This window comes from Rhinopithecus roxellana, chromosome 7 (genome assembly GCF_007565055.1).
Source record: "Rhinopithecus roxellana isolate Shanxi Qingling chromosome 7, ASM756505v1, whole genome shotgun sequence".
NCBI lineage: Eukaryota > Metazoa > Chordata > Mammalia > Primates > Cercopithecidae > Rhinopithecus > Rhinopithecus roxellana.
This window is the reverse complement of record NC_044555.1, coordinates 135,135,063-135,161,238: the sequence shown is the minus strand read 5'-3', so window position 1 is coordinate 135,161,238 and position 26,176 is coordinate 135,135,063. Positions and strand designations below refer to the sequence as shown.

General features: G+C 40.3%; 1 protein-coding gene across 6 annotated transcripts in view; it reads right to left on the bottom strand.

Annotated features, from left to right (window-relative positions):
* Nucleotides 1-387: 387 nt before the first annotated feature.
* The window catches only part of AFF2 (AF4/FMR2 family member 2), a 518,440-nt gene continuing 492,651 nt past the window's right edge, over nucleotides 388-26,176 (bottom strand). For all 6 annotated transcript variants that reach the window (XM_030933764.1, XM_030933766.1, XM_030933765.1 and 3 more), the window contains 5 exons: nucleotides 23,094-23,165; nucleotides 22,644-22,737; nucleotides 20,313-20,365; nucleotides 13,511-13,701; nucleotides 388-9,839 (listed from right to left, as the gene is read on the bottom strand). In XM_030933764.1, coding sequence (XP_030789624.1) covers nucleotides 9,718-9,839; nucleotides 13,511-13,701; nucleotides 20,313-20,365; nucleotides 22,644-22,737; nucleotides 23,094-23,165 — 532 coding nt within the window. In that variant the 3' untranslated portion in view covers nucleotides 388-9,717. The remainder of the gene's footprint in view (nucleotides 9,840-13,510; nucleotides 13,702-20,312; nucleotides 20,366-22,643; nucleotides 22,738-23,093; nucleotides 23,166-26,176) is intronic.

Sequence of the window (26,176 nt, the reverse complement as noted above, 5' to 3'; positions counted from 1 at the left end):
CTGTCCTCCCAGGGCTACTGGCGGCATACCCCTGCAGTAAATGGCCATTGCCAGCTGTGTTTTTTTCAGTCTAGTTTTATAATTCTCTCTCTTTTGTCAGCATCTACTAGTTATAACTTTATACTTTGCAAGCTTTTTGTGCTGTGTACTGGGAATCCAGATAACTAAATATTTTATAATTTTCTCTTAAATGGGCTTTGAATGATGGTCCAAGGGTCTCTCTTATAAAATGAATTGGCTTTGTGAGAGTTATTTTCTTTATGGCTGTCAGTTTTATGGCTGTTGATGTAAGCGGGGGCACTGGCTATGTACTGTAATGTGGAAGAGTTGATAACAAGGTACTATGGCTTGGAAAGTCTCTAAGCAGAATGATCTACATATCTAAAATGAGATTTTCATAAAAATTTTATTTTGCATTTTTAAATAATTCAATGCATTGGCAGTATAGTTAATGCCTCTATGAGAGAAACCAACGCACCAGCTCAGCCAATATCATTTTTACAGAGACATCTTGTTGGAAAACAACAAAACCACATTAAAATGTTTGTACACAGAGTTACTGTACTGAGAACAAAGCACCAACAAAATGCTTGTGCGCCACACATTTGAAATGCAAAGCCACACAGGCAGATATAGTTTTATACACATAAAGCACATGAAACCAGCTTTTAAAAACCAGATAACATTTCATTAATTGATTGATGTTAGAACAGTTTACCCTGGTCTGTACAGGAAATTGGAACTTACTGAAATTCTGACAAGACGAGCATGCTTGTTAAGAACAGTGACAGTTGGTGGATCTGCAATGAGCATGAATATTGGAAATCTGCACCCATGAAAAGGTGGTTCAGAAGACGAATTGGATTCTCATAAAGCCAAGGGGGCACTTTCTGAATGGTCATCACAATTTACTGGCCACCTGGGGTGCCCCTGGGGAAGAAAGGGTCTTCCTTTGGGGACAGGACGTCAGGAAGTTTTCTTCTTAGGAGCCAGGCAGGCTGTTCCTGATGGTTCTGCTCCTCTACTTACTTGGGAGGGAGCATAGGCCAGGCATGGGCCCAAGGGTTTTGGACTGCAGCTTGGAGCAAGTCAGCTTCAACACTGAGGGCTCAACTCAGCTCATGTTGCTGCAGCTGAGGTGGCCTTCATCTTCCCTCTCATGCATCTTGACCTACAACTTCCTCTTGGAAACTCAATTGGATTTGAACAGAGCTTTTTCCATCTCGAAGGCTGGTGGAATCCGTTTAATTGAACCATGATATTATGACCAAAGCTTCCAAGAGGAAAGGAATTTTCATTTCAAATCACTGCCTTCATATAGTAATGTAACCAGGGCTTCCTGGAACTGTAAAATAATGTTTTTCAAGAAGGGAAAGCTAAAATCCCATGAAGGACAGCAAGCTAGACATGTTGCACATGCAGGGACACACACGCACACGTGCGTGCGCACACATACACACACACACTGATGATGTGTACTCTTTGTGCAGTTAGGCTTGCCACAATGGTCCAGTGGCATGGTGTTGGTGAGCATCCCCACACACAAAGCATATGATGACAATTAAATTCCCATTTGTATCCCAGTTACTCAATAAATATTTTCCATGACACTTAAATATACAAAATTTCTGTTTAAAATACGCATGAAAATGTCTTTTTTTTTTCCAGGAAGAAGAGAAAGGTTATAGAGTCACATCTTCATTTACAACATGTTGGGATTATCTTTCTGATTCTTATATACAGGCTAATGGGAATGTTAAGAAATACTTCATATGAGCACATGAGACGTGAATGTGCCTGTTAGATACAAAGCAAACACACACACTATAGACCAGGCAGAAGACACCCCTGACAACTCGCAGAGGTATTTTGCAAGTCTCAGTCAATTTACTTACTGGAAAAACAGGTGGAGTCATTTGTTAAACTGCATTAGGTCTCAGAAGATATTATCAAAGTGCCCTTTGCAAAAACTATCTCTATCCTTTTCATTTATCACTGTGGGGTGTGAAAGGGCCCAATGAACGTGGAGCATTCTTTGAAAACCCATCGATGTTTGCCCAGATTTCATTCCTAGCATATAGCCTGGTCTAATGCAGATTTATCAAAGACTCCGTATTTCAATATTTTAATGAGGGGTGATGGATAGAGGGAAGGAGGAAAGAAAAGAGAGAAAGAGAGAGAGAGAGAGAGAGAGAGAGAGAGAGAGACCATTGCAATCAAAATATTTCTTCAGTCCAATAATAACAAACACCCATCCAAAAATAATGGAAAAAGAAAAGGAGAAATGAAAAAAAAAAAAAAGATGAACCTAAAAAGTCTTGACTGAAGTACTCTGGGAAATTTTTTGAAGAGGGTTTTTTCATATTTATAATGGTTACAGAAACATCTGAAGATGTTTGCCATTGCCAGGCCTCCAACTAAAGTTCATTGAAAAATCCTGATATAACACTGTCTCGTCTGCCTGCAACCACTCCACTTGCTCCAAAATTATGTAGTAAAGGTCAAAACACTGCTCCACAAAGTTATACAATTGGACAAATGAATTAAACAGACTAATATTTATACTGCCATGTAATAATGCAGTTATATTATCACGATTTCATAATACAGCATGCCTTTCCAGGGGGCATGTTTTAAATCAGGACACATCTATTTTTATTAATCTGTTATGTTTTAAAAGCATGAACAAGTACAATTCAGAAGCTCACATTTAATTTCACTATTTGTTTGGAAAGAGAAAGAACACTAGCAGGAAAGCAAAAGCCAGAGCCAGAGAGAGAAAGACAAGTAACAACAACCATCACAGCCACAGATACAACCACTACCACCACCAGAAAAGAAAAGAAACCAGTCTCTTCTTTGCAGGATCCAAAGAATATGTCACTCATCTAACGAAGTGGGCAAAGGGGGAGAATTTTAGGTATCTCCTGATCCCAAAGAGGATTCTGAGCATGGTATCTCTAAAAGGCTCACAACTGACATTCATTTTATCAAAGACAACACTACAGCAAACAATCTTCAGAAACACTACTCAGAGTAGGAATAGAAACAGCAATTTGTAATATTGAGTAAATGTGAGGGATTTTATCTCAGATATTTCTCTTTCTAAAATATCCAGTAAGTAGAATCATCCAGGAAGAAAATTAAGTATTTGACAAATTGTCTTGAGATGGAATCAATCTCATTTGTAAAATTTATGGGTGAATATGTTTGATTAGTGAGGGTGGTGTTAAAGTAGGGGATGCACTGGATGATGTTAAACACATTTCTAACTCTTTGTAGCTGTGAAAACTAGTCCACTGTCTGGTGTGGTGAAGGGGGTGCTCAGAGTCCCTGTGTAAGTATAATGCCAATTAAACCAGATCCAGATGTTACCATTTCCCAGTAAGGACAAATGTTGTAGCAATACCATGAAAGAATAGACCTCCAGTCCCTGTTATTGTGCCAGCTACAAAAAGAATTGCAGAGGCAAAAGACAGAAGGGCCAGAAAGAGCGAGTAAGACATGGATCTCCTCCAGGGCTAACATTCAACCATGGATACAGGCCCAGACAGAAAATGGAAATGTTTAAAAAAAAAGATTTTAGAACAAGTTCTTCAGTCTTTCCAGATACAAACCTCTTATTAACTGCAGAAGATGCACAGGACCAGGAGAATTAATTCTTTGAGATTTTCTATTCTACTTTCAAGATGATTTATGTGTGGAGACCTAATTTAAAAAGTGTATGTGTGAGTGAGTTTGTGTGTGTGTGTGTGTGTGTGTGTGTGTGTGTGTGTGTATTTAATGAAAGTCTCATTATATACTTTAGTTTATGCCTTCTTGTTACTGAGCTTAGTTTTCTTTGTACTGGGTGGAAAAGATAATTATTTTGGTTGGATGATTGTTTCTGACTATTAGTCATGTAATTGATATAGAGATATTCTGGTTTGAATTCAGAGCTAAAACAGTAAGTAGATACTTTTAACTAAAAGCAAATGTTAACAAAAAACTTAGATTCCCTAATAACTAAAGTAAAAAATCTTATGAACAACAATGTGAAGATGGGAGAATTACTGAGTTTCCATGTCACATAAAAGAAAAACACAGTAAATTCTGGATTGGGCTATTCTCCATAGAGTTCCGTAAATACTTTATCCTAGTTACATGTGAAAGTTACAAATAGCACTTGTAAATCAAAATAATGATGATAATAATAATAAAATAAAAAACACTCACTTATCTTTTTAAAAAATCAATCATGAGGGTTTTCTAAGTGCCCATTTTACCTATGAGATATGGAAGATGATGAAACCATCTCCATTGATCCATCTCTCCTTTCAGCTCAGGAGGGCTTCATTCTTCTCAGCTATTCTCCTGCTTAAAACCTAGGCTTCCAGGGCAGCCCATACCTCTAGGGCCTTATCATGAGCTTTCTACATTCACACATTGATTCATATCTTAAAGCTATGTAATTGTTTTAGTCATTGAAGTGTGTGTGTAAGGGTGAGTTTGTGTGTGTGTCTGTGTGTGTCCACATGAACACATATATGAAATATGAACCTTCTTTGACTGGCTGCATCCAGTAGTGTGTTGAGGCATTTTTGCCCAGGCTTGCAAGAGTCAACTGTGTGCATCTCTTTCCAACCATGTGTTCAGTGACATCACAGTTGGTAGCTTAAAATCATCTAAAGTGGTAGTATTTATGCCACGGAAATTGGCAAATGGTGCAAACCAGGTGCTTTCTATTCTCAGTGAGCTGGTTGTTAAACATTTTACCACCACACTACTGGTTGCATGCTAGGCTGACAAAATGAGAAGCTAGCTCTTGGTCTGGGCAACACAGCATTAACTTAGCCTTGTTGGAGTGTCGCCAATTTTGCTTACTGTCTAGGGTCTCCTTTCCCCCCAATTTCATGAACACTGCAGAACCACAAGAGGGCATGAGCATCTGGGGTACATTTGACTACCCATTGTCACTACATTGGGCTCTATTCTCAGAGACACTTCTATTTCGTAGCCACATGAGTGATGCAGGGCAAAACCAAAAAGGTAAAGCATCTGAAATTTCCTCCGGATATGACAGCTGGCTTCCTGCTGCAGAGACTGGAGAACAATGAGTTCCCCAATAGGAACAAGCTATTCCCAGCTGAAAGCATCAGCTGGGGCATTCTTCAGGAGGCTTCCCACAGCTGGTCTGCATGCTGCTGCTCACCAGCCAACTGCTGGCAGGCAGGCGAACTTGAGCTTGCCACTGCAGCATCCTGTCAGGGGCCTGGAAGCAGGCTTCCTTCACTTCCCCCTTCCCTCCTCAAAGTCTGATACAAATCAAAGAGCCAACAAAATTGAGGTCACTGGCAAAAGAGTTTGAAATTTTGAATGATTTTTATTAAACACCATTAGTCTATACTGCACAGTTAATGAAACAGCAAAGCTCCAATCTCTTAGAAGAATGATGACTGATCATGGATCTAAAAAGCAGTTCAGTGTCCCCTAACGCAATGTGAGCACTATGAATAATTCTTTAACATCTCATGTCAGAAGCAAAGAGGGGCAAGAACTGCAATCTGGCTTTGTGGGGCTTCCCCACCCTCCACCCCCACCCCCACCCCCTTTCCGCCCTCCCCACAATGCAATTTTCTTTTAGCTAGTAGATTACAGAGTAAAATGTGATGATTTTGGCAAAGAGGGCTTCTATATTTCTGAGGAGGAGGATGGAAAGAGAATTAATACTTTTTCCTTCACCAAAAATATCAGGTGGTAGGATTAATGTCTGACACTGGCCTATCTGATTAGTCTCCCACCAGGGTAAATGCTGATTATCAATACACAGATGCCACTTCTGTTGTTGGAGTCTACTAACACTAAAGAGAAAATGAATCAGATTTTAATTATGAGAATAAGGCTGTGCGAGTGAAAATGATAAACAACAACAACAACGATGAAGAATTTAGTCTGCCAGTCGTGTAACAGAACACTGACAACTGGCTCAATATTTTTCCCCACAGAATTAAATTTGGGGGCCCTGAATTGACCCATTCATTTGATACTGTGTAGCTGTATCATCTTGCCACACATTTTTCTCAATGGGGATAGTGATGCTTCTCTAAGCAAGCAGTTCATTGCTTTACTGAGTAGTCTTACCCAGTGATCCAGTTTGGTTTTCCCACCTGCCAACTCATGCAGGTGAATTTTATCATGTCTGTTGAGAAGTATGTGAGGGCCTCACCCTCACAACTCAATTGATTCTGCCTTCAAAAATACTTTCCAACCTCAAACTTCAGCTTCAACCTCCGGGATGCAAATTTGCATAAAACAGAATCCAAATTAGATATCTTTGGGAAAGATATGCTAGAAGAAGTATCTTTCCAATGCAGACAAAATCTAATGCATTTAGTGATGTAATGTCCAAATTAAAATTCATCCATTCGGAAACTCAACAAAACATATTTTAGGCAATGGTTTCTAATTTTGCAACTTGCTTATTGCCTGAAGATTTTGATCTTTTCATTTCCTTACATGGAAAAAAAAAAAGGCATCCCGACCTTAAGTCTTTTAAAAGTAGTAGCAGCTAGTCTGCTTTTCCAATTATGTCATCCAAATATAAAACTACTAGTATTTTCCCAATGAGATTATTAAGTAATTAACAGTCTACAGGCTGGCTAACAACATGCTTACAGCTAAATTCTACCCGGAGGACCACACTAGTAAACCCTTTTCAAAGTAATCCTACCTACCAAACTCAGACAGTTATATGACAAAACCACTAAAAATCCAAAGTTAATTAAAAATACAAAGCCAAGTCAACATCATAACATAAGCTTGTCAAACTCTCTGTGGTTGGAGCTTGGGTGACAAGTGAAGGCGTAGTGGTGGCCCTACCTGGGTCAAGTTGCAGGGCTGAGATCTTTTGCTGTCCTTGCTCAGATGGAGCTTCCTTTTACTCTGCCCTCTACTCTAACCTCCATGTGCTTATTTAAGTGTGTCTCACTAAGCCTCCATCAAGATCTAGAGGCACGATCTCTCACTGCCATCCACATGTCTCATATCCCTCCCACAAACTGCTATGCTGAAGAGATTCATTTGACGGAATATCTCCATCCCTTAGTCCCTCAAATAGCTGTGCACCTATGACACGCATCACCATTTACACTGTGATGAATAGAGCAACTATAAAACAGCAACAATCCTTAATCATGAAACCGAAAGATGTCTTATCTCAAGGGATAGGAAGGTAATTCATCCTCCATGTTTAATTAGTTCCTAAGCTGCTTTATAAATGAGTCTACTACATAATCAAGTGGTGATCCAGAGCTCGATTGTCAGATTTGGTCACTGTGCTGCCAACTTGGCACATATTTTATACTCAGTCACCAGAGATGACAGAGAATCCTCTTGCCTCCCTGTTGTATGTAAGTAGATATAACAAGTCACTGAAACTAGAACTACAAGTCTTTCATCCATGAGGCAATATGCTTGTTTCTCTGGGAAACTGCCCCAACATTCTAACGTCTAGTTTCTGGATGTGGGATTTCAAGAATCTACTCCTAAGTCCATAATGGTCTAGGATTGTGGTTTAGGTTGAACTTACAAGTCAAGCCAGTGGGCTTCATTATATAGTAATAGCCAAGCACTCTACCTGGTAAACCATGATAAAGAGAGAACTTGAGTCACTGCAAAGTCATCAGCTTAATTTTTATATGTGACACCAACCTTGGATGTTCAGAGTCTTTAATGTTATCATTTTCCTCTTTTAAGAGGCTCAGAAAAGATTCTTTCAGGTTTCATTTTTTTGTGTGTGCATGCATAGGTGTCATTGCTGAGACTGTAAACATAAAGCTCAACCACAGTGGGAGCATAAAAAGTGCTGGGTTCAGCTGCTGGGATGCTCCCATCAGCCATACTAACAACATGGCTTCAGCCATTGGAGTACAACTTCCACAGCCTTATACAACAAAGGGCCTTAAACTCAAAGATGACCAGAGCACAGCTCAAGTATGGCTGTTTTGCAACTGGGGATATATCTAACCTTGACAATGGGAGTGCAGAGTCATCACCTGCTGTTTCTATCATAGACCTACATGGCTTACTTTAATAATCATACAAGTTTGCATCTTTCATGTGCATATCTATTATTTATCTGGTCATAACTCAGTGAACAGAGTTTGATAACCCAGCATATTAAAGGCTACATGGAATTATATACCAGCAGGTAATTACCAGTAAGTAATGCATTGGATAGTGTTTACCACAAGTGTAAGAATCTTCTGGTGAGCTAGAACATCAAAAATGATATTTACATTGTGATGTTTAGGGACATAAAATGAGTGTAAAGTATCATGAGGGTGTAGTCACAACCAGTGAGAAATATGTCCAAATTAGGTGAATGGTTCCCAATGTTTAGGGCTCTTTCAAAGCATCTCAGGGTGAAGCACTACCCCAAGACTCATTTTAAAAAAATAAAAGCTAACCACTATTTAGAGAGTTTGGAGTTTTCTTAGGAATTTTCATGGAAATGATTCATGATAATATGGACTTTAATATAATCAGTAATTGTAATTCAGTCAAAAGTTAATGAGCCAAACAAAGGAAAAGGAAACACAGATAAGAGAAAAAAGAAAGTAGAAAACAGAAACCCTATAAGAGAGAAAATGCGAATAATAATTGAGGAAGTCCAGATTTTCAAGCCACTAGGAAGAAAACTGTATATTATTACTTTTAGGTAGTGATAACTTGATTTTGATTTTTGTTTCCATAGATTTGAACAAAATACAATTTAAAAATCCTGCCAGTTATGGACCCACTTACCAACTGTGTAAATGTTGTTGTTGTAAAGGAGGCAGAGGTGTGAATTCCTTGTTGGACACTTTCCAGACTTCTCTTAACTCCCAACTCTAAGTCTAGAGTGTAGCATTTTGGCTACTAAAGCATGCATCAACCAAACTGTTCCTCAAAAGGAGAGCTTTGCACACAGAGAATCCCAGGTGAGGATTTACACTTCAAATAATAGAGTTGAAAAATACTGATGCCAGCTGATGCCTAAAACTTGTCAAAATAAATGTCACCCTTTCTTCTTATCATTAGAATTAACAACATAGGGAATCAGGAAAGGGATGCTAGCAAGAAAGTCCTCTGGTTGTGTGGCATAGCATCTTTTTAAGAGTAGCATTGCTATGCTCATTTATTTTCTCGATACTCTTGATTTCATGATGTTGCTACATCTAACCAGTGGGTTTTGACAATGAAAATTCTCACCTGAAGATTGAATCTGTGGGATACACAAAAGTTTAATGATAGATTCTGAAGTATGTTCTTTTCTGGGTATAAGAGTATAGTTTGGGGGATGGTCCCTTGTGTCTAAGTTCTCATGTCTATATGTAAGACCACTTGTTGCATTTCTCAGGAGCCTGTCTTTATCACAAGTGCTTCCCATTCTTTGTTTTGGGTAGCATGGGCTTAAAACAATATTGTAGGGACTGTCATTCCATGAAGCACAAAAGGATGGTAGAATCTGAGGATTGCATATCAAATGCTAAAAATATGACTAATAAAACATACACTGCCCTTAAGTTGTAGTGTCAACTTACAATGACTTCTGTTTTTCACAGATAACAAAAGAAGCATAAAAACAAACATAACCAAAGAGAACTTTCCCCAATGAGTGGAGTTCCACCAGTGACCATCAGTGCGCTGGTAGAGGTAGAGTGATGGGTCGTGATGCTAGAGATAGGAGAACACCCACTACAACAAGTGGGCATCAATGCGCAGCCAACACAGTCCTTGGCGAACGTAGCGGACAAGATTGGTCATGCTGCTGTGCTGGGTCAGAGGCCCCATCAGGGTGTCCAGATCGCCAAAGAATTCTGAAAGGCAGAGCAGTCCTCAGTTAGGCCTTTATAGGATATCATGAAAATATGCACCTCATTGAGAAGCTGCTTTCACACGACACCACAACCACACGGACAATGGAAATGTGATGCATTTGTCCATTCATTCATTTGACAAACATTTATAGAGTGCCTACTAGGAGACCAAAACTCTACAAGTTTATCAAGCCCCATTATTTTAATATTTAGTGAGCTCCAAAAACTCTGCAGCACGTAATAAATTTATGTTTTCATTGATTATACATTTATATTTAGAAAAGGGTATTTCTACACAAAATTGTAGGGAGCCATGGTCTATCTAATGTCAAACTGTTTGTCATTCAACGTGTTACTGAGTTGAAAATATCCTCTTTTCCTTTTGTCTAAATGAACCGAGTTTACTGAGTTTTCTTGGCATGGTCTAGACAAGGCCCATGAATCTGGGCATTAATAGTAGCCATCGGCCTCCACAGCTAAATAAACATCAAGGAGGAATTTGATTCTGTAAGTCTTCTTACCAATTTCATTGGGGATGGAAAATGGCCTGCAAGTATCTGTCACTTAACAATTTTTCCTGCCCCTGACCTAGGACATGAATGGTAAGAATGCCCAGCTGATTTCCCCTTGGTTCACTTAGGGAAGAGGGCAGCCCTGAGGCTACACTACTAACTAGCGTGACTGGAGTTTTGGAATGTCTGCCTTACGGGATAAAAGTACTATGTGGGAAAAACTATATGATCTCTAAAAACTTGCTAGGTGTTCCCTTTTCATGTATGAATTCATTTGCCTGGCACTTGGTTATAAGAGAGCTCTCTGGCAAAGGAAGCAGCGTCAGCTATGTGCTGGCTGGCAGCAAGGAATCTGTGTCAGGGGGTGGGGTGAGGGGATGGGACTGGAGATTGCCCTAACATGCGATGCTCTCCTGCCTTCTTGGAAAGTGATTTCCATGCATGGGTTACATGTGCTTGATTGCTTAGGAGATGGAATTTCATCAAACAATGCATTTATTCCTTATGTTATATATAACATATGGGATCCTTCTCTAGGTGTCAACCTCATTTGATTATATGATACTTTTTAACCTGTACTATGCAATAAAAATAATTTATTCTGATAAAAGAGTAAATTATTTCTGGCATCTAAAATATTTTCCTATGTAATACAGTATTAAGGAAAATATTTAAGGACCTAGTCGTTGTTGAACGAATGTGAGCCTCATATGAGCCAGGATGTTCCCTGGGTATTCTGTACAAAGCTCTCTGTGGCTTTCTTAATTAGACACCATTTTAATAACTGCTCCAAATGAACAGTATAAGCAGCTGGGCAGGTAAGCTTCTAGACCAAAGGCCAGGGGGCAGCATAAGTGCCATTGGCTTGTTTCAGCACCAGAACCTTCTACAATAAGTCATCTGCAGCTGCATGGTGGGCAGTATGAGGCAGGAGTGGAGACCTTTCACTGGGAAAACCAACTTCACCCATCTCCACTGGGTAAAACACGTGCAAATACATGGTTGTCTCCAGTGCGATGTAGAGCTGCAACCAAAAGGGAAGCTCCGCAGTTATCTCACTTCTATACAGACAAGGTAGATGTGAATAGAATTCCCAAAGCTAAGTAGATCAGAAATGACAAGGCATGAAACTCAAGGCTTTGAGCAGAAGATTTCACACTAGTCCTCTCCCCAGTCCACTGAAAAGCCCAATGACAGCATTAACAGGACATATTTTGTCTCTGCTCTCTCATAACCAAATGCAAGAATGATGGGGTTGTTTTCATTCAAAACGACACAGAGAATTTAGCAACTCTTTGACACACTGTGCTAATGACAAGATTAACACCAGTTCACCCTAACCTCAGCACAGCCACCACATTGCTCCTGGAAAGCTCTGAAGTTAATTTAGAAGGAAATACTTAACCAGATTTTGAAAATGGATGCAATGATAAAGGAAATCCATAAATATTGAACTGCCCTCCAGTTACTGATACAAAATAAGAGAGAAATAGTGGAGGCAGACATGCTAGACAAATCTTAAGATGTGTCCATCTTCACTTGTAATTCTAGAACCCCTGGATGAGTCTGGTTGTATAGGCCAGTTGTCTCTGAATTTCCAGAGGTGTAGAAAAGTAGACAATTTAATAATTATCCATTGCTCAGATAACTGGTTTGGGATTTCACCAAAGGTCTCTGAGGACCTGTCATTAATTTTGCTCTCTAGATATGCAGTGTAGCCTATTGATTAAGAGATGAGACTCTGGAATCAGATACTTCTAGATTCCTGCTTCTAACAAGCAAGAGCTGTGATAACATGGGTGAGTTTCTTAATCTCATAGAGCTTCAGTTTCCTCATGTATGAAATAAGGACAAATGAGACAACAAATGATAAAGCAATAGTGCAGTTCCTGGCATATAGAAATTGCTGCACAAACCTGTGGAACCAATACATGCAGATACTCCCAGGAGTCAGTGTAAGCTTATAGCTGCATTGAGAGGTGAGGTCTCAAACCACAGAATGTGCTTTGTGAGCCACAAAATCTTTGAGTTATATAGATACATAATATTACATAGTAAGGAAAGATAATAAATCTTTGTAGAATTTCTACCTTGAACTCCGAATTTTATACTAGGTGCTTTACACCTATTATTTAATTCAACCCATCTCTATCATCCCTCTGGGAAGTTTCACCATCATCATCACCGTTATGTCCATTAGAGAGATGGAAGCTAGGAAGTAGCTCACAGATTTAATTAACTTGCCTAGGTTGCCCAGGCAATGCATGACCGAGGTAGGATTCAAACTTAAATGATTGGGTTGCAAAATCTGCATCCTTCCTATTCCAATAAGATAGTTTCCCCATGCTCAGCGATACAATAGTAATGGGTAGCCCACATTTGTGCCCACCTTGACTGGTGCGGAGCAGTCTGTGATTGTGGGGCCAGAATCAGCCAAGTCAAATGAACAGCTGGGACAAACGTGCAGTTTGATTTTACTTCCCACCTTCGTTAGGATAGTGAGGCTTTGTTGTGATCCTCAACGACAGCTAAGGTCACAGATGTCAGCATGAGTCACCAAAGACCGCGGATTCACTCTGGTAAAGCAGGGTCCTCTTTGCATTTGTTTTGTAACAAAGTTCAAGTGTCATCACGAACAGCACCCTGATTCTTCATCCCAGCCATCAGTGTGTGAAAAGTACTAGCTGAACTTTGGCCCTTGCTTCCAAATGCAAGCTGCGTTATTGTGTACTCAACTGGAGCTAGTAATTATAATGAAGGCCTTAGTTCAACCTCACCTCTCAAAATAATAATAGTAATAATAATAATAATAATAATAATAACAGGAGCCAACGGGATCATAATTAATTTGTAAATCATTATTTTTGTCTTTGCCTCTGTTTCTCTGTGTTGATCCTTGTCAGTGAGTGAAATTCAAAACACATCACAGTTCAAATTAGTTTAAGCTTTAAAGGAGGACAAAACTCCAGGGCTTTTTCACTCTTTCGGGAATAACAGGTCACTGTGTCATCCCTGAGCAAACTCTGTCTTCCCTTATCTAAGTCCTAGAAATCAGAGATACAGAAAGATATAAGGCCACCAAGTGCAACTAAAATCCTTTAAAGTGAAGTTAACTCCATCATGGTCTGTGAGCTATATGGGTAGAACAGATGAGCATACCTTTGTTTTCTCTTGTCAGTTTATCGGCCATATCCCAGTGTTCATAGCCCCGTAACACATTGCTAGTGATGTTGACGTGGCTGGCAGCCATGTGGTGAATGCGCTGGGGAATGGTGACTGGGCCGTTGTTACAGTTCCCCATTGCGTTGATGGGGGAGACGTTGTTGAGAGACACTGGGGATGGAGTGTTCCTGGGGAATGGAAAGAGACAGGCCTTGTTAGGCTGGTAGGAAAGAGTGACAGTGGGGTTCTAGGCCTCCCCCATTACGCTGGGATCTCATCAGAATGTCATTTGCCGGAGTGAAGTTTAGCATAGTGTACATATGTGAAGCCCCATCAGAGTGGAGCTTGTTCTCACATCCCACTGACTCTTCTCACAGTACATCTATAGCTTTTGTCAATGCAATAGCTTTTGTCAACACAATAGCTTTTTCCAGAGGCTCTAGTGGATACAGAGATTATTACCACCCCATACCTGCCTCATCTGACCAAGCTACCCAGAGCTACAGTGCCAGGCTATAGAATGAGGCCCACTCTTCCTCCTTTCTAACATTAAACACCAAAGTCTCCACTGCCTTTGACAACCACCGAGGACTCCATGCACACCACTGCTTTTGTCTTCAAATACCAGAGAGGACTGGGTGGATATTTCTCCAGCATTAATTCTACCCATAAATATAGCTCTTCCTTTGAATACATATAACAAGTGTTGTGATGTTTCAGAGAAAGAAACAGCTCAGAGCTATGATGATTTCTCTACCTGCTGCTGGAATGGCTATCAGCAGTTAGAAAACACTTGATGTCCAATATTGGTCTATCATCAAAGTGTTTCGTGGAAACCACAATGTCAGTTTGCTCCAAATACAGTTACCACAATAAGCAAAGTACAATTCTTACAGCCCCCCAAGGAGCAGTATTTGGGAAGCTGGGAAAAGTAGTATTCTCTCTCTTTAGGATTCTTTAAGACATGCTACAGAGATGGGCTGTTAATTGCTGACTATTTACCTGCATGCTGATTTATAAAAAGAAGTCTTCAGAGTTTCCACTTCAGAGAGTGCTAGTGTTTAGACACACATTTTCATTACATTCTTTAATACTTACAACAAGGAGTCACCTGCTGGCTGCATACAGCATGGGGGTCGTTTTTCCTCCAGGGCCCAGGGTTAGATCTGGCTACCTAAGGAACCTGAAGGCTTGCCCAGGAACAGTCACTAAAGCATGGGTGGCTTCCTGTGCGCAGGAGCAAGGTCTGTGTGCCCCTCTGCTTCTCTATCCTCCTCCAGTCACACTTTGAACATCTGCCCAGGCAAATGCATCAATTTATCAGGACAGAACACAATGAGTGAGTAAAAGAAATGGAGGGAAGATGTCTTCAGGGCTCCATGAATCCGCATGTTTGAAAGAATCTCTTATTCCTCTGAACACACCTTATCACACAATCAAGTAACTCTGTCTCCTGCCCCAGCCCCACCCCCTTACCAGTTGCTATTGTTGGCAACTCTAGTTTTCCAGGGTGGCTCCCAGAACAGATGTGCACCCTGATGGGCAGCACATACAGATGATTTGGGGAAACAGCAATCGCAGCGTACCAAAATGCTGAAATGCTGCTGACTAGATCTGGGAACAATTACAACTGCAATGCTCTTGAGACTCACAGGCTGTGCCTACAGCTATAGGAGAGAGTTGGACCATTTCTGCAAACAGAGTCTATTTTCTGGTATGTTCTGGTCTGGTCTGAGGGAGCAAGTTCGTCCTCACACTTGTTCTGTGCTTGTCTGGTGTTAGTGGGTTCAAGAGTGTTCCTGCTATGTTTATAATTTCTGAGCTACTTCATTACCTCTTGATAGAAAGATTTATTCTTAAGGTAGAAGTGGGATGAGGAGGTGTCCAAGCTAAGGGGTCTAGGCACAGAAGACAGTGAAATGACAAAAAGGCAGTGAAAGCTGGGTTTCTTTGTTGTGGCAGGTTGCAAAAGCTATTTCCTAGTCTTTTTCCCCAGTGGTAGTCATTAACTCTTAAATGTCAATTTATGGCAAGAAAGAAATACTTTCTCATTTGTAATTCTTAGAGAAAATGACAAAGCTGTCATGTGCCACAAATGTTGAAGGAAGTTAGAAAGACATGTGGCGTGTGCCTGTAGTTGCAGCTACTTGGGAGGCTGAAGCAAGAGGATCGCTTGAGCCCAGGAGATTGAGGCTACGGTGAGCCAAGATCGCACAACTGTGATCCAGCCTGGGAGTCAGAGCAAGGCTGTATCAAAAAAAAAAAAAAAAAAAAAAAAAGCCAGGCACAGTGGGTCATGCCTGTAATCCCAGTACTTTGGGAGGCCAAGCGGGGTGGATCACCTGAGGTCAGGAGTTCGAAAACGAGCCTGGCCAACATGGTGAAACCCTGTCTCTACTAAAAATACAAAAATTAGCTGGGTTTGGTGGCACATGCCTGTAGTCCCAGCTACTTGGGAGGCTGAAGCAGGGGAATCGCTTGATCTGAGGAGGCAGAGGTTGCAGTGAGCCGAGACACTGCACTCCAGCCTGGGTGACAGAGTGACACTCCATCTCCAAAAAAAAAAAAAAAAAAAAAAAGGGAAAGAGAGACCACATGGTTCAGGGAAAGAGGTACTGGAATCCCAGGAGATCTGGAGTCTAGCCCTGGCCCTGCCATAAAATTGCTGTGTGCCCCTGAGCATATCCCTTCTCCTTGCTCGGCCTTACTTTTCTTGACTGCAAGAAAAGGCAATGATTTCCAATCATGTCCAGGAGTCACAAGACAAACCAAATCATCTCTCTTGACCACATACATCTTGAAAAGCCCTTTTTACTTTATCACACTGAAGTGCTATTGGGGACTTTTCCCCCTACTATTCTCTAATTTATTTATTTTAAATACTCAGTGGTGGAGGCAAGAAGAGCTAGGATAAGTGTCTGTTTTCAATTGTTACTGTTCTCACACTAGGCTCTAAGGTCTGACATATTCTGAGGAGCATGTCTGCACACTACATTGTGCTCATTAAATGAAAAGCTGCCTAAGAAGTTGTGACTGTGGTTACGAGAGGGCTGATGCAGGGCCCACTCACTTCAGTACGCTCTCCAACTCTGACTTAGCTCTCATCACTGCGTAGGGTTTCCCTTCCTGTTCTTTGTGTCTATCTACTTGCAGATCTCACCCTTTTCTCCATATTTCCATGACACATGCAAATGAGCATGCACACAGAAGCACATGCTTCCCACCACTTCCACCACTACCACCCTGGTCCAACCCACCATCCTCTCACCTCTAAGCCATACCCTGCCATGCTGTTCCTTGAACTTGTCAGGCGTGCTCCCTCCTGCTTCAGAGGCAGCTGCTATCCCTCTGCTTGGAAGAAACTCCTCCAGTATTGTTATGGCTTGCTCTACCATCATCCTTCTCTAACGTCCCTACTCAAGATTCAGCATGGTACCGCTGCTCCCTCCCCTATCCTCAGCAGCCCTTTTTGCCTGCCTTCCTTGTTTCAGTTTTCTCCATGACACTTCCCATCACCTAGTATGCCACATGTTTGTTGTTATCTTTTTCCTTCAACAGAATGTGACCTTGATGAGGGCAGTTTGTTTTGTTTTGTCTATTTCACTCTGTGCCATACTTCAGTATCCAGAACAGTGTCTGGCATATGTGTTCTCAATGAACACCAGTTGAATAAATGAATGACTTGCTTCTATTCTTTATTTAGTATCTACTACATATAAAGTGCTCTGAAAGGTAGAAGGAGAAAAGCATATATAGCGTGAGGATAGGGGGTATATCTACAAAAGGCTTGGCAGAGTGTCTCACACAAGGTAGGAACTCAATAAATACTTGGGGAATGATAGGATGGATGGCTACTTATTGCAAAAGAGCAAAGAGTCTAATAGAGGAGCAAAATACATTCTTTTCTGGAAATCTAGGGTAAGTGCCAAAACTGTGGTGCTAACCAAGTGCTGTGGGAATTCTAGAGGCAGGATCATTATCCCTTCTAACTTAAATAGGTAACAATTACAACAATAATCATGGCAACAGTAGCTGCAGCAGCCATCATTTGTTGCACAGTCTCTGTGTGCCAAGCATAGTTCAGGGCCTCACCAATATTCTGTCTAAGCCTCACCATAACTCTGCAGGGAAAGTTCTGCTGCCGCTGTTTCTGGCCTCAGAGAAGTTCAGCTCCATCCTGAGGGCCACAGAGCCTAAAGAGCTGAAAAGCCAGGATCTAATAGCAGGTCCATTTTCCTCCAAAGCCCATTCTCTTCATTCTCTTTCCATTCCACCAGGTCACTTCAAAGTACTGCCATCCATGTTTGCCCAGCTTCTTTCTTTTTATTATCTCTCTGTGACATTCGAAATTGTTGCTCAGCCTTTTTAGACTCTGCACAATGTGGATTCCAGAACCCTGTATCAAGAGTCAGCAAATCTGGCCCATCTTGTGTTTCTGTATAGCCTGTGAGCTCCGAATAGTTTGCAAAAGATGAACATTTACAATCAATTTGTTGAGAGAGGATACTAACTTTGAACCCCAATTAAGCAAAATGTTATGAAAAAAATTTACATTCTTCGTTCTTATTACCAATAGACTTGTATTTCAAAAATTATACATAATTGGTATTATATTTTGAATCTTATCAGTAACAATTTTGTGAAAATTTGTGTTCTCTCATATTTTTCTACATAGTAGCCTTGGTTTCACCTCTTGGCACAAAGCCCAAAATATATAGTGTCTGATGCTTTAAATAAAAAGTTTCCTGGCCCCTGCTGTAAACTCAGCAGATTTTTCTGCTTCTTCCAATTGCTTCTTTGCACTTCCTTTCCCCAGCTTCCATGGAAGCAGTTCCTGAATGTCTGTTCTCAACCCTCTGCTCATCTCTCCATATAATTTCCTGCAGAGCCCTTAACCACCTCTGGGCAACTGACTTCCCCAATTGCTAGCCAGCCTAGGAGGGTTTGAAGTCAGAGGGTGCTGCTCCTGGAAGGTGCTGTGAGAGTCCTCCACTGGGGACACCACCCTCATTCACAGGGAAACAAGGCCATAATCTTGCTTGCAGACAAGAAGCCCTTCCTAGTTATGCAGGGAGGCCCAAGCTCCTTCTCCTAGGCTTCCATAGCACCTTGTTCATACCTGTCACCTCCTTGCACCGGACTGTGTGCTTCTGGAGTACAGGGACCATATCGAATTCAGCTTTCTATCCCCAGCCCATCGTGCTGCAGATGCATGCAAAGCATTTGCTGAATGAATGAGACATAACCCCTGAGTGACTGTTTTGAGTTGCCTCACTCAAAAGCTCTGTGACCTACCAAAGGGAATGTGCTTTCTTCATGCAAAATCTGCTTAAAAATCATTTCAGGAGGTTTTTCATGCAACTTCACAAGCTTAGGTTGTGTTTGAGTTCTTTCATTTCAGAATTAAAACAACAACAACAACAACAACAACAACAACAAACAAACAAAAAAACCGCATTTTTTCCCAGTGATCCTTTTATAGCTGCTTACCTGCCCCTGCCCTTACTTTACTCTGTGCTCAGAGAAAACAGTTTTCTCTGGGCCTTTCTCTGGTTGTTTTTATTTTCTGAACTCATTTTTTCTCTTAAGAGAGAAGCACTCTTTCCCTTTTGTTCGTCAATATAAGAGTAAGACCCAATTCAACATTTTAAACAGTGCTTCCTTTCAATGCAGTAATTGAGTTAATGTGTAGTTTTCAATTCATCTGTTCCCTCGTACTGAATGTTTTTATGATTTCAAAGTAGAGTTCATTGTCCCATTGCTTTTGGAGTGTGTTTTCTAGATATTTATAAAGTGGCAGTAGAGACTGTTTTATTCTTGAAGAAATTATTTTGATCAGAGATGCAGGAATTTTGAAATGATGAAAAACTGAAAAAGCAGCTTGGAGTTATAAAACAGTCTATGTCCACAGTCATCTAGTTTCTCTTCCCATCACTGAGGGGTGTGGGCTTGGGCTGGTGAGGGGTGTTTGGGAATCAGAGGAGAAACTGATGCTCAGGCAAGTCAGCTAACTTCACGGCTGACACAGAACTGGGATTCAAACTCATTCTCTATAAGAGACATCTCTTCAGTGGGCCTTCGAGGGCATTGGGTCCAACCCCTTCATTTTAGCGATAAAGAACAAGCCCAGATAGAGGAAGGGGCCCTCTTAGCTTACCCTGTAAGCCAAGGGCAGCTTCAGCACCAGGTCAACGGTTTTTGGGCCCCTACTCCACTGCTGCTAAGACTGAGCTGTCCCAAGCAGATAGAACTCTAAATAAGGCCTCAGGCACAGGTGAGTTCCCTGAGTCTCTGATCAGCATTATAGTGGATGCTTTTCTATCTTACGTTAGGGCATTTTAGTATTAATATAAAAATTATCATGAAGGCTTGGATAATTGGCTGACCAAGTGCCTTCACATTTTCAGCACTATTATGCCTTTGGTTTTATTAAACAGCACTTACTATATATCAATGAATATTTCATTGGTCTTTCATTATTGAATGAATCATTGAAAAATCACCGCAATGGAGTTAACTTTATCCTGCCTCCCTAAAATGGCATGGGGCTTGCCATCTTATTAGCAGATATTTTTATGGCTATAATTTGGCTTAAAGATCAAATAGTTAAATAACTCTGAACCACATCTTTTTAAACTTTTCTGTCTTGCCATTAGCCGAAGCCTGACTAGAATTTTGTATGCACAAAAATGACTGTAGTTCTAGAATTGACCTTCACTCCTGACTTGTCACTGCAAAATATTTGGGGTCTGTTGAATCACTCATCTTCATGAAAAAGCAATTTTCACAAAATACTTACTTTCCATTGCCTACCCATGGAGATGGGATCTGTGCGACTTTTGAAGCATTTTGCTAAAAGAGAGAGAGAAAGGGAAATAAGGACATCTATTTTGTGTTTTATTAATTCAGAAACAGATGGAAGTGTGATTTAGAGTACATTAATATTGATTGCAGCATTTCGGGATGCAGAGCTGGGATGTATGTGCACGTCAGCACACCACGACGCACACTCGATGAAAATAGCTGGTTAGGATAATTAGTGGGCTCCAATCAGGACCATGAAAGTCACTTGATGAAAGATCTTATACACTAAAAGGCCCAGTGAAATCAGACTCGGTTCTCCAAGAAGTGGTTTAATTATCCTCATCTGAAATTTATTCTGCAAAACAAGCTCTTCAGAGTACAAGTAAGCTTTTCACCTTTAGCTCCAGTTGGAAACTTTTTCCCTGGGATGCAGAGTGAGTTGTCATTTCTAATAATCCAAGAATGTGTCAAAGCCAAGCAGTATTTTCATTTGTTTGTTTGTTTGTTTTCAGGAATCACCTTGATTTGCTATATTTACATGGAAACCCTCATGGCTAAAGAGCTTCCCTATTTAACAAAGTGACTGGTCCAGGGCTGCATTGCAATCGAATACTAAACATGCCTTTGTTCCTCTGATGGAACTGGGCTGGTTTAAAGGATGGGCTTCCTTGTATTTTCAAGACCACACACTTGTGGATCGGAGGGAAAACTGACATTCAGCATTACCACTACAGGACAAGTATTAGGCTCGTTGTAATGGCCTAGCCAGGTGGAGGGTCAAGCAACACAGATGGCCACAACTCTTGTGGCACTGTGCCTGACTCAGACCTGCTCTCAGAAGTTATATCCCCAGTGATGCTCATCTTCTGCCTCTTTGCTGCCAGCCCAGCCCCCTTTACAAAAGGAGGGTCAGGGAAAGAGTCAGCATTTTCGGGAGTCCAATGAGAATGGAACACTTCTTTGGAACTTTGTAGACCCACACCTAAGGTGCATTCTGCAGACTCCAGTTTTTAATCTCAAGAAAGCTCAACACACTCCTAGATGAATGAATTATTTAATATTTGTTTGGAGTTTTGCAATACCCTGTAAACTATATAGGGCAGGCCAAAGAGGGCAAATATTACATCAGTGGGTCTCAAAGTGTGATCACAAGAACAGCAGCAGCAGCATCACCAGGGAACTGATTAGCAATACAAATTCTTGGGCCATGCCTCAGACCTACAGAATCAGACACCTGGGGACTGGGGCACAACACTCTTGTTTCAAAAGCCCTCTGGGGGATTCTGATGCCCACTGAAGTTCAAGAAAGAACTTTCTAAAGCAGAAGTTAAGAGTGTAGACATATGAAGAGAAGAGGGCCTATTGTACATGACTCCCTTTTACCCACATGAATACTAGCCTTATGGCATTATGGCCACACCACATAATAGCTGGGGAACTTGCTCCTTTTCCCAACTGTGCCACAGCGTCTTCATAAAGCTGTGCACTTCCACTCACTGTATGTTTCATGTAAGGCCATAATTTCGCTCATTTCAAACAACTACTTTGGTATGATTTAGCCAAGAAGTCTCAGGCACTTGGCAGAAAAAGAAAAAAATCATGTCCTTTTCTTTTTAGACCTGCCCAACAGAAGGAGCATTGAGTCTCCCCAACTCTAAATCATGACTAGTGTTGGAGGGTACAGTGATCAGGCCTAGTATGAAGCTGCTGTTTGCAATTTTTACCTGGACTCATTCTCAAATTTTGGCTTTGCATTTTGAGATTGCCTATCTTTATTGTGCTTGCAAGTTAAAAGCCCCAGTTCCCTACAATATGGCTTTGTTTGTTTGTTTTGGTAACCAAAGCAATCAGTTGTTTTTAATTACAGCTACTGCACTCCAAGACTCCCCATGGCCAAAGGCTTTCCAGGGGTGTGGACGTGCACATAGAGCCAGGGTGGCCACAGTGACTTCTCTCACTTCTGAGAGATTCCTGGGCTGACCTATCATTTAACAAAAGACTGGCCATACCTACAGCCACAAGTTGTGCCCACCTCACAGAGCAGCAAAAAGGTGACATACTCCTCACTGCAACCAGGAGGTTGCCAAGGGTCATTTGGTGAGTCTGGAAAAAAGTCAGGGGATTGCACTATCGTGCCTTCTCTCCCTGGAATCAAATCAGACATAAACTCCTTGCTGAGCCCTTAAGGAGGGGTAGGACGGCCATGGCCAGCAGGGAGGAGAGAGGTTAAGCCTTTGGCAGCATTTGACATTCAATAACATGCATGTCATGTCTTATTAGTGATTTTATCATCATGTACCTATAAATTATACAAAATAAGGATTACCTTAAAATATTCCATCAGTGATCTGGAGTACTTCATAGCATGGTCCTTCTTCAGCTTAAACATTCTCAAATAGAGGAGTGATAAACATCGGTAGCTGTGGTGATAAGGAAAGGCTTCTGTTAATGCCAGTGCTTAGTGAAACTTATAAACTGTTAAGAAGAATGCTGATTCACAGTTTGCAGTTACTCTCCTATGGTTAGATTGAGAAACATAAGTAAATAAAGAGATTCTAAAGAGGGAAGGGGCAAGCGTTAAAATTCCATTTTGATAAGGGTATAAATTAGGAGAGTAAATGTTTAGTCAGCGACTGAAGAAATCCATTAGTTATCCTTTAATAGTTTAATGGAAAACAAGAGTAATGATCTGGGGTAAGCAGCTTAAGTTGATCTGGAGTTTTCAAATCCTTCTATGACATTTCAGCAATTTCCTTGTGGCCTCCATGGGACTCACCATAGTACTGCTAGCTTTTTGTCCCCATCCGAAGCCAAGGGACTTGCAAAGTTCTTCAGCCTCATTGCATACCTTTGGAGAGAAAGAAAAAGCTAAAGTGGAATCTGTATTACCCTTCAGAAATGCCCAAAATCATTGGTATTCTGATTGCCTGAATGAGTTATTCCCACATTTGCTCTGGGCAGGAGGACTGAGTAGTGCATGTGGGCAAAAGCATGCTTCCCCGAAAACACACACAAAATCGGGATCAAAACGTCATAAGAGGACTCATGTGAAATACAGAGTTCAACTCTGAAGAAGGCAGTGAAATCATGAGACTTAGGAAAATGCTATGGAATTATTGTGAGTTTGTGTGTGTGTGCGTGTGTGTGTCTAAATGCTGGTAAAATACTGTTTCTAGGCACACTGTAGCTAAACAACATGATTGGTTTTCAATGAGAGCTGGACAAGAATGTCAGTTTCAGTTCAGTTTATGACAGATTAGGTAAATAATATACAACTATGTCTGACATGAGCATAGGGAGACCTCAATCACACAGTTAAAAGGTCTTTTCTAATGGCTCAGGTTTTGAATATATTCCTATTGAAAGTGTTTTTTTTTTTTTTTTTTTTTTTTTTAATGAAGGTCGATTTCACAGCATTTTAAGGTCTAAGCACCCTTAATTTATGATGCTTGTATATTTTGTCTTTCTATTCTCCTTAATTGTTACTGTTCTGCACTGGGGTGATAAAAGGTTGAGTAGTTCCCTTTTTTTTTTTTTTCTTCTAGTCAAGTACATTCCATTCAGGGCATTTAGACTCTTGAAAATCAATTCATTGCATAAAATCATTGTCTGAGCTTTAATGCAATTTCACAGGTATTTGTGGTAGAATAAGTAATGGAGTTCAGTGTGGCAGAAGGAAGTTGAAAGTTCTCATTTATAAGAAGGCGATGGAAAGCCTGCAGGGCCACTGAGCTGGCATGCCTGACTCCTCACTTTCAGCAGCCTTCCCCCACAGAACACTGGGGAGCCTAGGCTCACCCCCTGAGACTTGGCCTCCTCAGCATTCTAGCCGCCTTGCTCTCCTGGTTATTGCTCTAGTTGTGTTGAGTGAACATTTTCCAAGAAAGGCACTTGTACATTTAATGTGGGTCCCTTCTTTTGTTGCAATATTAAGCAAAGGAGTTTTTTATTATGTAATAAATCTAGCTTTCTTTGACAGTTGGATCACTGAAATGTCAAGTCATTGTGATGCCCCACTTGTTTTCACAAATACATTTCTATTGCAGATTCCCGGAGCTCAGAGCAACTATAATTACTTGAATGAAGAAAATGGGGCTCTCTCTCTTTAGCCAGCATACTGTCGGGGAGAGAGTAATAAAAATTTCTTCAACATAATATTGCAGTACTAAAAACTATGTTCATATTACACTCACCCTCTAATTGCAACCACATTTGAAGTGACTTGATAGTGGAGTTTCAATTGCTTAAATGGACCAGAAGACCTAGTTGCTTTAACTCATTTTATTCCCAACTGAAATTCCTCTCATTAAAAAATATTATACACACATGTAATTTACAGAAAGTATTAAAAAAGTAAAAAATAGAGAAGACATAAACGGGTACATGCAAAAATGGTGAAGTTGGAAACAAAACAAAGCAAAGCAAAACTAGTTGAATCTGAATGAAGTCTTTGGAGCGTATCAATGTCAACATTCAGGCTGTGATACTGTAATATAGTTAAGCAAGATGTTCCCATTGGGGCAGACTGGGTGAAGGGTACATAGGAACTCTCTGTATTAGTTCTTACAACTGCATGTGCATCTACAATTACCTCAAAATAAAGTTTAAAAACACTGACTTTAAAGTGAATGCTTGTAAATTCTCCACTGACTTTCAGGTTTCATTGAAATAAACTTCTATGGGAAGTAAAATAGCATATAATAAAACATAAATCATGCTTTTTCCCTAAATAACTTTTTTCAAATAATTAAAAGAAAATTACTTAATGATTCACATCGCACTTTTACCACAAAATGAAATTTGTATTTTACTTTCATATTTTAAAGACAGCATGTGTTTTCCTAAAAGAAAATACGAAAGAAGAATACGCAGAGAGGGAAAACACCCATAATCTCACTCACTTATTACAGCTATGATTTCATTTCCTTTCCAGTTTGGTTCAGATGCATATACAAACTTTTCATGATCATAATTATAGTGTGCATGTTATTCTGCAGCTTGATTTTATTTTAACATCATATTATAAATGTATTTTGTGTGGCTGCATAGTCTCTGTCATTGTTGTATTTCAATCGCTACAAAGTATTCTGTTGAGTGTCCTACTATGTAATTACTTTTCTATTATTATTTGGTGTGCTTCCAATTGTGTGCTATTATATATAATGTCAAATTGAACATCATACCGATTACTTGTTCTAGTCTTTACAATTGTTTTCTTCAGGAGAGAAAACTCAGATTTCCACAGTTAAAGTACTGGATCAAAAGATATGAATACTCATTTGTATGGCTTTTCCTACACAATGCCAAATTGCCCTCAATTTACAATAATCAGTTTCCATTCCCACCAGCTGCATAGGAGAGGTCTAGTTCACTGCTAGGCCTTCTTTTGCTGTAGTTTTTAATGCTAGATATTAACATTGTTACGTTTTCCTGTTAATTTAAAAAGTGCCTTTTTTAATTTGCATTTTTGAATGAATAGAGAGCATGAATTGTCCCTGTGTTTGTTCACTAATGTTTCCCTTCAGTTTTGAATCCTTATAATTTTTGCCAGTATGTTCATGTTGTGTATCTTTGAAAATCACAGGTAGTTTTTACTAGACACTGAGCAATCAATTTCTTCTTGAAAGCTACAGAATGGTGGTGGTGCCTTTCACAGTATATAAAGTAAGTCAAGGAGAAGTACTTGACACTTTTCTCGGTGCCTACATTTCAGAGCAGTGCAAAGAGAAAGAAGGCTGATTGGCTCAGCAGGCAAGGCTAGAGCTGCCCTTATAATCACCCTACTTTTGTGGCTCTAACTAAACTTCTGATTCTATGTCAGCAGAGTTGCTTTTTTTTTTTTTTTTTTTTTTTTTTTAA